General features: G+C 43.1%; 1 protein-coding gene across 1 annotated transcript; it reads left to right on the top strand.

Moving 5' to 3' along the window:
- Nucleotides 1-303: 303 nt before the first annotated feature.
- LOC147904463 (uncharacterized) lies at nucleotides 304-10,422 on the top strand. Its single transcript, XM_087394440.1, has 4 exons — nucleotides 304-376; nucleotides 562-641; nucleotides 726-1,003; nucleotides 9,207-10,422. Exons 1-4 carry the CDS (start codon nucleotides 356-358, stop codon nucleotides 10,058-10,060), a joined length of 1,233 nt encoding a protein of 410 aa, XP_087250566.1. The 5' UTR covers nucleotides 304-355; the 3' UTR covers nucleotides 10,061-10,422.
- The last annotated feature ends 1,831 nt before the right edge of the window (nucleotides 10,423-12,253 follow it).

The following is a 12,253-nucleotide window of genomic DNA, read 5'->3' as shown; positions in this document are numbered from 1 at the left end:
CAAAATGGGGCACCCAAAGTAGCACCTGTGATAATCTAGAAGATTTCATAAAGAAATGGGAGCACGAGGGAGATCTCAAAGGTGCACTTAAATGCTTAATAAAAAAGACTTCTGGCATTCCAAACGGGGCACCCAAAGTAGCACCTGTGATAACGTAGAAAATTTCATATTGAAATGTGAACATGAGGGAGATATGAGAGTTGCACTTAAATGCTTATTAAAAAGGATTAAAGCTTTAACATATCACTTCATTAACCGTGAAAGGAGAAGATTAGGGGACTATTGATAAATGTATATATATATATATACATTTATCAACGTATGGGGGGACATACGAGTGCATTAGGGAACTCCCATGGCGGTCACCCTTCGTAAGGTCAGTCTTTCAAGCCCTTTTCCTGTTGCCATTTCTCCGTCTCTTAGCTGCAGAAACGAAAATCAGAGATATCTTCCCCTCAGTTTACTCTTTGATTTCGATTTTGCAAAAAATACTGCCCTTTTGCTTTTGTATAGAGTATGACATTAAGTATCTGTTCTGAGATTCTTAGGCTTTTGATGCAGTTCTGGGACGCTCTACGGGGGGTGAATCGACGGCAGTTGCAGTTCGAGATCGACATACATCGTCTTTTCCTACTCACGAGGTGATAAAAAAGGTCGGGTCTAACGTTATTCGAGTGTAGACTTGTGTTGGAGCTTGCATGAAGTCGTTTTTGTTTCCCTGGCAGCTATAATAAGAGGGGAGCTGACAATGACACATCCTTGGAAGAAGTTACAGAACTTGGTAAGAGAATGTCGGTTGATGAACAACAAAGAGTAGTACAAGAAAATGTCCATGAGCAAGTAGCTAGGATAGGCGCAGCCATGGATGAAATTCTTTTGGTGGAGCCTCGTGAGAAGAAACCAGGTCGTGACACGGTAACAGAAGAAGCCCAAAGTCGTCCAAGTGGTCTCAGCTTTGCCGTTGGTCGAGAAGCCCCCCAAACAGAACCACAAGAAACGCTCGGTGAGCTCTGCTCGTGTACAGATTTTTCTTAGTTCTTTTGGGAATATTCAGCACAAGCAAGGTCTCTTCCTCAAATTGTTCTGACTGATTCGTTCTATTATTGAACATGCTCTGCACAACTCAGCCGAAATCCCTCTACTTAGTTGGGTAATGGTGAGTTTGGTGCAATTGTGTTACAGGGCAATCTTTAAAGAACATCAACTTGCAAACAAGTTGAAGTCATGTCACCATAACTGTGCGTGGAGTACATTCAATGAAATCTGGACTATCAACTATTTGCAAAATTCTTCATTTGCTTCTTCTCTCAGGCACCCTTCATGAGGGAGAGATGACCCCCTACCGTACATACTGGATGGTCACAAATTATAAGAAATGTCGCTGAACCTGAGAGGCAAAGGAGCTAATACAATGCCGGAGAGGGAAGCTAAGGAAATAGAATGCAAAATTGTAGAGATTTGGAAGTGTGAGTCACATCAACCTGACTACAGAATCAGATTTGTTTCAATTTTATCAGATGTCCCAAGGGGCATGAAATTAATTAGGAGAGACTTGATTTGAGATGCAAAAGGGGGCTATTGCACAGAATTCGTGGAAGGAAACGATAAGTTACCTATGCTGTCCAGAGAGATCAGCAGGCTGGTTTGGAGTGCTGGCCTTTGGTTGCATGACAGAAAGATTCTGGAAGATCCTTTTGGAAGTTGTAGGCTTATTCAAACCTGTCATGTAGCAGATTGCCTCCTCATACCTCCTCTCCATGTAGGAGGACCGGAGTTACCAATGATGTGTCTGCCCTAATGCAGCAAGTTGGCCCTTATAATATTATCCATCTCTTATTCAAAGGTCTGGGAGATGAAATCTGTGCATTGGAATCAAAGTACAATGCTATCCTTCCACTTAACTTTGACACTCCTCTTCCTAAGCTGTCGTCCTATAATCATTCATGGGGCACATAAGTAGACAGATCCTCAAGTCTAACAAGCTCATCCTTAGAGACTAAACTATCTTCAATACCCAACTTTTCTTTCAATCATTTCATCCGAAATGGTCTACTTTTCTGAAAGGGTAAGTCTGTATACCCAAAGTGAGATATCGAAACTATATGTTCAAATTTTGTCAACAATGTCTAGTCAATAAAGTTTAGCACTTGAGACAAGGTGGCCTGTTTGCATCCATTGGAAATGCTTGAGAAGAAATGGCAAAGTATTTATATAGATTTTGTGATAGGTTTACCATGGACCTCTTGTGGGCATGACACAATTTGCGTGATTGTCACTGTTCACTCCTACAGGAGAGTATTTCATCACCACAACTTACTTCTTGTTTGTTGAGAAGTTGTTGAGCTTGTGGCTTACTAGATAAAATGGGAAGCGAGAGATGCTAAGTTTAGAACCTATGTCTCCCAAAGGTATTCTCATTGGGAAAAGTACGTTCAATCGATGCACTGCCCTTACAATATTGCTAAGTGGCCACCACACTCAGCTTACAGAATGTCAAGTTTGGGTACCCTGGCTGATTGTTTGCAAGAACTACGTAGATGATGCAGCTTACAAGTTACAGATACGGGCAGCATGTGTTTTGCGAGGCTGCATATGGATGGATGCAATTGTGCATGTGATTACATTAGAGTGCACATTAATTGTGAGGGGTTTATTTGTGATTGAGATAGTTAATTGCGAGGCATGCATAGTGTATGATTCCTAGTGCCCATAGTATGTGCAGACAACTGTATGGGACAAGTTCAATGGAGGAAGAAGAAATCACACAGCAACTTCAGAAACACCTCCAAATGGTTCAGATATGAGCCAGTAAGTCGCCTTGGAGTGCACCGGTGTTTTTGTAAAGAAGAAAGATAAATCTAAGCACTTATGCATAGATTATAAGGGTCTAAATAAATCGACCATTAAGAATAAATGTAAATTACCTTGAATCAACAATTGGCTTTGCAGAGCTAAGTGTCTTATTTTAGATTGATTTGAGAACCGGCTATTCTAGATAAGGTTATTTAAGAACGATGTAAATATGCCATTACTTTGATGAAAGATCTCTTTCGTCCACAACTAGGAAACTTTGTTGTGGTTTATCTAGAGGACCTCTTGATTTAGACCAACCCTTGTAAGCTGTAACATGCAAAGGTAATCTGATTGTGTAATTCACAGCAAGACCTTTAAACCTTTAGCGAGGAATTAGTGTTGTACACCATACAGAGAGAAAGGAGATGAGGGTAGAGACAAAGTAGAGTCGACAACCGGTTGGGTCCCTGTATGAGAGGCAACGCCGACCAATACCAAGACCTTGATGCTGTCCACACTGACAATGTAGGACGCTTCTACAAGGCAAGGGAGAGGCTTGTGCTGTCCACCGGAATGCAGGGTTACTGCGTGAGAGAGAGTGAAAGCTAGGAGTGATAGATCCTATAAGAGAGCTGAGAGATGACTGAAATAAAGAGCTGAGAATGAGCTGTGTAAAACTGTAAGAGATAACTGAAAAGAGCCACTGAAACAGACCCCAAACCTTACTCCGTTCGCTGTCCCAATGTGCTGCGTGAACACCTTCCTAGAGGGCTAAACTGATGCCAAAGGCTGAGGCTGGTCAGGGGGCCATTGGGGGTGAGTGTCAAGCTGTTCGGAGGGGGCTGAGGAGGAGCTGTAGGAGGCTGAAGTGCTGGGAGAACTGAATGAGGAAAGAGGGCCTGGAGGCCCCCTATTTATAGGGCTTTTGGGGTTGGTTGGCTGGTCCCTTGGCCCCATAAAGGCAGCCCTAGCCCCCACAAATGGCAGCCCTAGGACCCATAAATGGCAGCTCTAGCCCCTATGAATGGCAGCCCTAGGCCCCATAAATGGCAGCCTAGGGAGGGTTGCAGGGTAGCCTATAAAAGCAGCCCTTCCCCTGCCATTCTCTTCACTTGTTCCAGCCCTGAGGGGCCCCAGAAGGGCCTAGGCTGGACTTAAACGTATCCCTAAACCTAAGATGGAAACACTATCCTACGGTTCTCCAGTGGGTACTACTGAACAAGAACTGATCTTCCAACTTGACCTAAGGCTGAGAGACCGACTTACGTAGCTTGTGCTTGACTGTCCTTGGACAAGGGCTCACAAAGGGGTCACAGCATATGACAAAATCTCCTATTAGGGAACTATTACACACTTGTCGATGTACCCAGTGTGTCACTTTGCACCCAAGTGCAGGGGTGCATGTGACATTCCCTCCTTCTTAACTTGGTGGTAGGTTCATTGCTTCCAAGTAGTCTGCCAATATCTGGGGAAACTCCTGGAAAAAATCTTCGTCCAACCACACTGCTTCATGGGTACCTTGATCACGGAACTTGGTGTAAAACTCTTGTATCCTTTGTCCTGACCCATGCTTGATTTAATGAAGAAGGATTTGTTCTGGTTGCAAAACTTCGGCTTCATCAAGAACTTCAGGTTGTTGCTCATTAGAAATCTCTGAAAGAGGAGGTCCAAAATATGGCTTCAACCAAGCTACATGAAACACATTGTGCATAGTCCAACTGTCTGGAAGGCGTAACTTCATTGAGACATTGTTGATCTTATGAATAATAGGGAATGGTCTGAAGCTCTTGAAGGACAGCTTAGGGCATCGCTTGCCCACCTGCTTTAATCTTTGCTTGATAATGCGTAAATACACTCATTGCTCCTCTTTATATTGGACATCTCGTCTGGATTTGTTAGCCTAGCGTGTATTTGATGCTTGAGCTTTGGAGATGCGGCTTTTCACGGATTTGTAATCTCTACCAGTGATTCAATGGTTTTGTTGGCTTCAAGAGATGGAGACACCGTCCGGGTGAGGAGTGATGTAAACCGCCGTCCAAATGCTGCTTCATAAGGTGTGTGACCAATACTTGAAGAATAGGTATCATTTAGAATGGCCTGCACAAGTAGAAGAAATTGCTCCCACTTTCCCTGAGCATCATGACGATATGCTTTCAAAATATCAAACGCCATACCATTATACTTTTCCGTCTCGCCGCTCGATTGCGGATGGAAAGCGCTGGACATCTGTAGCTTAGTACGAAAATTATCAAACAAGGCTTGCCAAAAGTTAGATGTAAACTTGGAGTCTCTGTTGGATGTGATGATCTTTGGCAACCCTCCAATGGGATACCAATACTTGATAAACAAAGGAGCTACATCTTTAGCGCTGGCCGTTTGTTCGCAGGGAATAAGCATACAATATTTACTAAAGTGACAAACAATGGTTGTTGGAAGTGGCCTCACGAAATCCATACCTATGTCTTGAAAAGGACCGTCGGGGATTGACAACGGCATAAGTAAGCCTGTCACTTTCTTGTGGGAACCCTTGATCTTTTGGCATATCTGACAATTTTGAACATAGCCGTATACGTCCTTTCGCATCTTTGGCCAATAGAAATAGTGCTGTAACTTCTCTAAAGTCCCGTCGATATCTCTGTGACCACCGGTAAGGGCGTCATGGGCATCATGAAGAAGCAATTGCCGTTTATCTTTGAGTATACATATCTTTTCTTATAGAAAAGCCAACCGTCCTCTAATGAGTAATGGCCTGAAGCAAGCGTCGTGGCTAACTGGAACTGCGTGCCAAATTTTGCTGACTCCGTGTATTGTGCCTTCATGCTATCAAGATCCTTTCCTTTGATTTCGAGCACAGTGGCTTGCTCAATGGTTTGGATGGAACCTTTTCAACTGAGAGCGTCTGCAATGGGGTTGTTTTTGTTGGGAATGTACTCGATCATTTCCCCAAACTGTTGGAATATCTGGCTCCACCGTTGTTGCCAATCGTTCCATTGCACACTAGGCATTGTTTGAAGCCACGTAAGGGCTTGGTGATTTGTCTTAACTGTGAAAGTCTGTCCGTATAGGAAAGGCTTCTAATGTTTTAATGCTTGGATGACACCGAGGAGCTCTCTATCATAAACTGAATAGTTCTTTTCGGCATCGTTAAGCTTCCTGCTGTAATATGCCACAGGCCTATCTTCTTGCTATAAAACTGCCCTGATGCGATATTGCTAGCGTCTGTGATTACCAGAAATGGATTCTCCCAAGAGGCGATCTTCATAGCTGGTGCTGTTGTGGCCAATCGTTGCCTGTGACTTGAACTTTTTGTCTGCATGTCTTTACCCCCTTGAGTAAATCTGTAAGAGGGGTTGTGTGTGTCGAGAAACCATCCATGTGTGAGCTGTATGCTTGACACAAAACCACAAAGGATCAGATCTCCTGAGCCGTCGTGGGGATAGCTTGAATCTTCTCTGGATTCAATCGAATCCCTTGAGTACTAATGATGTAGCCCAAATACTGAATTTTCAGCAAGCCGAATTCACTTTTCTTTGCGTTGAGGTATAGCTAGTTATCACGTAATAACTGTAGGGCACATTGCACATCCTTAATATGTTGCTCGGCTCTAGCGGAAAAGATAAGGATATCATCGAGAAAGATGAACAGACACTTCCCAATATACTCTGCAAATACCCATGAAATCATCTTGTTGAATGTTGGTGGTGCATTCTTCACACCAAAGGGCATGACGATGAACTTGTAATGAGCTTGCTCTGTTCGAAAAGCTGTCTTTGGGATGTTCGTTTCAAAAATCCGGACTTGATGGTAGCCACTCTTGAGGTCAATCTTTGAGAAAAATTTTGCACCATTGAGTCGTTCCAAGATGTACTCGATGCGGGGCATAGGAAACTTGTTGCTTATTATAAGCTTGTTGAGTGCTCTATAGTCGACACATAGTCGTGCGGACTTATTCTTCTTTGCCACAAATAGAATGGGTGCAGCAAAAGGCGAAGGTCTAATAAACCCTACGCGCAGTAATTGAGACAATTGTTGCTCTAACTCTCCCTCCATAGACTTGGAAAGTCGATACGGAAACTTACTTGGAGGTGTCGAGTTCGGAAGTAGATCAATGCGATGGTCTTCCAGTCGGTTGGGAGGAAGCTGGGGTGGCAGATCATCCCGGAGCATGATGTCTTGGAACTCTTGAAGTAGATCCACCATTGCTTGTCCCATTAGAGGAGTGGCTTGAACTGCAGTGAATTGGCACTGGACGTAGACAAGTGCATATGTGGCACCCTTGCGGGCGGCACGACCTACTTGAATATGCGAGATTAACGGAATCCTTGGTATGCTCCAATTGTCGTGTATCACGGCGGGGCTCAGGTAAACCTTCCACAATAGTGTGCCATCAATCAAGTGTCAGTACATGCTCACGGAACCACTGAATCTTGAGGATCATGTCGCATCCCATCAAAGGAGTCAAAATAAAATCCCGCGTAAACATGGCCTTCTGAACTGAAAAAGTGAAATGGATGGCCTTATGCATGATATGTGTGTAAGTCGGGCGTGAACCAGTCCACTGCAAGCTCATGAGGCACCAAGGTGCACCCCACTGACTTGGCAAGCTGAGGGGAGATGGCATCTTCTGAACTCCCCATATTGAATAGGACAATAAACTGATGCCTGTTAGTTGTGTCATACGCTCGAATGAGCGTCTTCTTTTGATATGAGAAATCGCCCTCCTTCTTACCTTGAAAGACCACCGTGGAAACGACGTTCAAAGCAGGGAAGATGGCATTCATAGATGAGGATGGAGGCGGTGCTGGAAGTGCCAATGTTTCCTTGGCCTCTAGCCCCGGGGTGATCTATGGTTGTGTGGTGATACACGAGCTTTTGCTAGATGTGTCCCGATGTTTAGGTACTGACCTTTGGTTGTCTTCAAGGCATACTAGAAGATAGAGTCAATTCTAGAACCCCAAGTTACTAGTGACTAAACTCTAGGGGGTGTTTCATTTAGTATCCGAGTGCCTCTTCTCTGATGTACGAGTGTCTTTGCTTGGATACTTCATGTAGTTGCGAATGGTTGCAATTTGTAGAGGGAGATCTTGCACAGGTAGAACTGTGAAGGAAAAAAGAGCTAAGAGAAACTTGAACCATGTTTGTGTAGGTACAAGTTTGTACTGTGGCTGAGATAGAGCAGCCACCGAATCATGTAGACTGGTTGTAGGCTGCTGTCGTTTACAGCTTTATGCCTTAATGTATTGCAAGGCACTTGGGTGGATGAACTTGTGATTGTAACTTCATATCTTGGGCAGAATATGGGCTGTATCGGTAATTAGAACAGCGAATTGAAGCTGGTCGACTGACGTAGGTTCTCTTTGGCCTGCTTTGAAGGTTGCCAGATTCTTGCATGCACGTAGTTAGTTGCGGGGCAGACGTATCTGCCAGGTGCTTCTCATTCATGCGTTGTAAATGTGTGCATGTGCTTGCTTGGAGTTGTCCTAATTGTCTGAGGGTTAGGATATGTAGCCCTGGGTTAGCTGAGGTCCATGACAGTAGCCATGCCGTAACAGTAGCCATGCTTTGTCCTTACATGCACATGGCAGAAGTGGAATTTCTGGCTTTGATGCCATGCTAAATAACCCAGAGATGTGGTAAGCATCTTATAGCCTTACCTATGCAGCGAGAAATGTAATTAGAATCACTAACGCTCAAGAACACTTATAGATGATTTGTGTAAAGAGGTATATTGCAAACAGATCTGAAGAGATATACCCAGTATGTAGGTAGCAATACACCATGTGTATAAAGCTCCTAGTGCATGGACAATCTGTCACAAATTACCCTTAGATGATAAGACTAATAGGATACAGTGGCACGGCCAGTTTGTAAATTGATGAGGGAGGGTACTCTAAGTCCCACCTTTTCATCTAGCTTGTTTCATTGGGCCAACATACTGCGTTAGAAATTGTCTGCCAGTGTGCTTGCTCAGTCACTGACCTGCCTTGCAAACATCATTTTTACAGTAAAGGACCAGAGCCTAGGCTGGGCTTAGCTGCATCAATTGTTTGAGAGGAATTGTGGTAGCAAGGCTGATTCTAAATGATGGGACGGGTCGAGGAAATGCTTTTTTAGGGCTGGATTTTGATGAAATAAAATGGAAAGTATATAGATCTCGTTGCTTGAAGGCATCTAATAAGCTCTTCTTGAAAAGAATCAGGATTGTTTCATGACTTTTTTCCTGCATATTCATCTTCTAAGTTTCTTATCACAAAAATCCTTGTTCATTTTCTTGATCCACCAGTTTCTGGAGTGCTGGCTGCTGATTACGCTTTCAAATGCATACCTTGTGAATAAGTTGAGCTTTCGGTTATGGAATTCAATTGCAGGTCTAAAATTTTTTGGCTCTCCTTTGTCTGACATTTGCAGAACAGTTCCTGTTGAGACTCGTCCTTTAAAGCTCTCAGAAGTTTCAGCTGCATTGCAGAATTCCATTGGCTACACTCTTGAACTAAAGCCTTCCCAAATTGATCACAAAGAGGCAGGTCAAGGTGTGTATCTAGCTGGGAGAGCTGGGCCTGGCACAGTTGTATCATTTTATCCTGGCATTATTTATTCGCCATCACAATACCGATATATGCCTGGATTTCCAAGAATGGATATCACAAATTCCTACTTGGTATCCAGATATGATGGACTCATCATTGATGGCCTGCCTTGGGGTTGTGGTGGAGAATCACGGGAATTGTGGGATGGTGGTCATGACAGTGGAACAGGTGAGAGAGTACAGGGTGAGAACCCCAAGGCTGAATCAGAATCTTTAGACGTCAAAAAGACAAATGCTGGTCTATGGAGTGCGCTTTTTGGATCCAAGGAGGTAAGTGGGTCTAGAAAGAGCGCAATTTTGGAACGACGGAATCCCTTGGCTTTGGGACACTTCATAAATCATCCAACCCAGGGAAAGCAGCCAAATGTAATTTTGTGTCCATATGATGGTCATATCTCTGATCCAAGCATCAGACCTTACATCCCTAATGTACATTTTGATGATGATGATGATATAATGCGAAGACAGGGGCTTCTTTGGGTGCGTGAAAAGAATGAGGAAGATCTTGTCGATTTGAAAAGTCACAGCAGAAGAGTTGTGGTACGAACTCTTGTCTTAGTTTCTACAAGGGAGCTTTGTGACGAGGAACTCTTCTTAAATTACAGACTAAGTAACCATAAAAAATGGCCAAGCTGGTATCATCCAGTTGACTCAGAGGAAGACAAGCGTCGGTGGCATTGATTTGTTCATGATCTTGTAGTCATAAAATAAAGCACTACAGTCAATTCACAAAACATTATAGAAGAGGAGATCTGCTGAAGTATTTTGCCTTTCTGATTACTTTTGGGACTGTTAGATGTTTCATGTGCTGGACAGGGTTACAAAATTTAAAGTGTTCTATTCATCTTAGGAAATTTGACTTTGGCAGAAAATAAGTTTTACTGATCGAAGACAACAGATGGTTCAAACCTGGTCTCTCCTTTTTTGGGGGTTGTGCAGAGTTCTGATTGAAACTTTTAAGGCAGATTCTGGAAAGGGAAGCATTATGGGAGGAATGTCAGGTCATGCAATGATTTATGCTACATTATTGAAAGAAATTTTGAATCCTTCAAAAGGCATTGTTTTGTCGTCGCAGGCTTGTTGTTCTACTATGAAGATCTTTACATGCATCTGGTTGGTGTGTTTCGTATGCTGGACATCTTTTCCAGGATTACAAAATTTGAAGTTTTCTATTCATCTTAGGAAATTTGACTTTGGCAGAAAATAAGTTTTATGATCAAAGACAAGAGGGTTCAAACCTCGGCTCTCCTTTTTTGGGGGTTGTGCAGGAGTTTTGATTGAAACTTTCTAGAAAGGGAAGCATTATGGGAGGAATGTCAGGTCATGCAATGATTTATGAAAGGATCAAAGGATGCTACATTATTGAAAAAAATTTCGAATCTTTTGAAAGGCATTGTTTTATCGTGGCAGGCTTGTTTTTTTGGCTACTATGAAGATCTTTACATGCATCTGGCTGGTATGGCAGGTTAGAAGAAAGCTTTGCGTCTTTCATATGTTAATATAGAACACTCGCATTGAATGTGTGCATGGGGTATGTGCTTGTGTGTGTGTTTGTGTGCGTGTGTGTGTGTGTGAGAGAGAGAGAGAGAGAGATGTCTTTGGAATGCCTATGAGAGAAATGTACAGCCAAAATAGTATCTCATAGAAGACACCATGGGCTGAAGCAAGGCTCACTAGGGTGCTTGTTGAGTGCTATACTAAGCACCTAAAACTCAAAACTTCAAAAAAAAGCTAACTAGAACTCAAAACTCAAAATCCTAAGAGAGTAGAAGACGTGTTCAACTACGGTCCTAGTGTTGTTGGTAGTCCTCCAATGGTATAACTTGCATCTACCTCAGCCGGGTAGTCTCTTGTGGTGGTAGTGGGCGTGGCCTTCGTAATCTGTGTGTTCGTTGGGCCTCCGTAATTTGTGTGTTCGTTGGGCCATCTCAAGTGATACTACAACGGTCACCTCTAAGTAGATCCTAGATAGGTTGGGCCTCCATTGTGCGCCTTTGGTCTGTCTCTATCCTTTGCGTGATCTCTATGGCTTTGGTTCCATAGCTTCTTCTCACCTCTTCTTGCTAATCCACTCTACTGTCATATCAGTTAGCTCCTCCTCTACTCCACTGTGTCAAAGGTGTGACTCGAATGGGTAGAAGTTCGTGACATGTCGTTGTGTATAGTCTAGCTTGCCTCGTGTTGTTTGATTTGTCTCAATAGAGTCCTTTGTGTCACGAGAGAGAGAGAGAGAGAGAGAGAGAGAGAGAGAGAGAGGCTATTAGAACATGAATTAAAATGCATTGTTGTACCATTAGCACACTTTGAAAATATATTGCGAGTGAGCAATGTGTGTTGCAATGATGCAAGTTTAGCTTAGAAACTTCAATTTGCATTTACTTCACTCTCTCTCTCTCTCTCTCTCTCTCTCTCTCATATAGAGGCTCGGAGGTAGTGGGCACGAGGATAAGAAGAATTTGGAGGTAGCATTTTACTCTAGATCACATCTTCACTTTGAGGGCTATCATTGAGGAAACAAAGTTTAGATACTAGAAAGTCTATGCTTAACTTGTAGCATTTCGCTCTAGGAAACGAGGTAGCATGTCACTCTAGATCACATCTTCACTTTGAGGGCTATCATTGAGGAAACAACGTTCAGACATTAGACAGTGTATGCTTAACTTGTTGCATTTCACTGTAGGAAATGAGGTAGCGATCACATCTTCACTTTGAGGGCTATCATTGAGGTAACGAAGTTTAGACACTGGAAAGTCTATGCTTAACTTGTAGACTTTCGGAAGGCCTTCGACACAGTCTCACGGTCTGACATGATCAGGAGACTACAAGAGATGTAGATTCGAAAGACTTTGATTTGGGGTGTGATGAGCCTCTATG

This window comes from Dipteris shenzhenensis, chromosome 2 (assembly GCF_047967505.1).
Source record: "Dipteris shenzhenensis isolate YYH24624 ecotype China chromosome 2, Dip_SZ_1.0, whole genome shotgun sequence".
NCBI classification, from domain to species: domain Eukaryota; kingdom Viridiplantae; phylum Streptophyta; class Polypodiopsida; order Gleicheniales; family Dipteridaceae; genus Dipteris; species Dipteris shenzhenensis.
The sequence above is the reverse complement of the archived record's forward strand: the minus strand, read 5'-3'. Positions and strand labels throughout refer to the sequence as shown.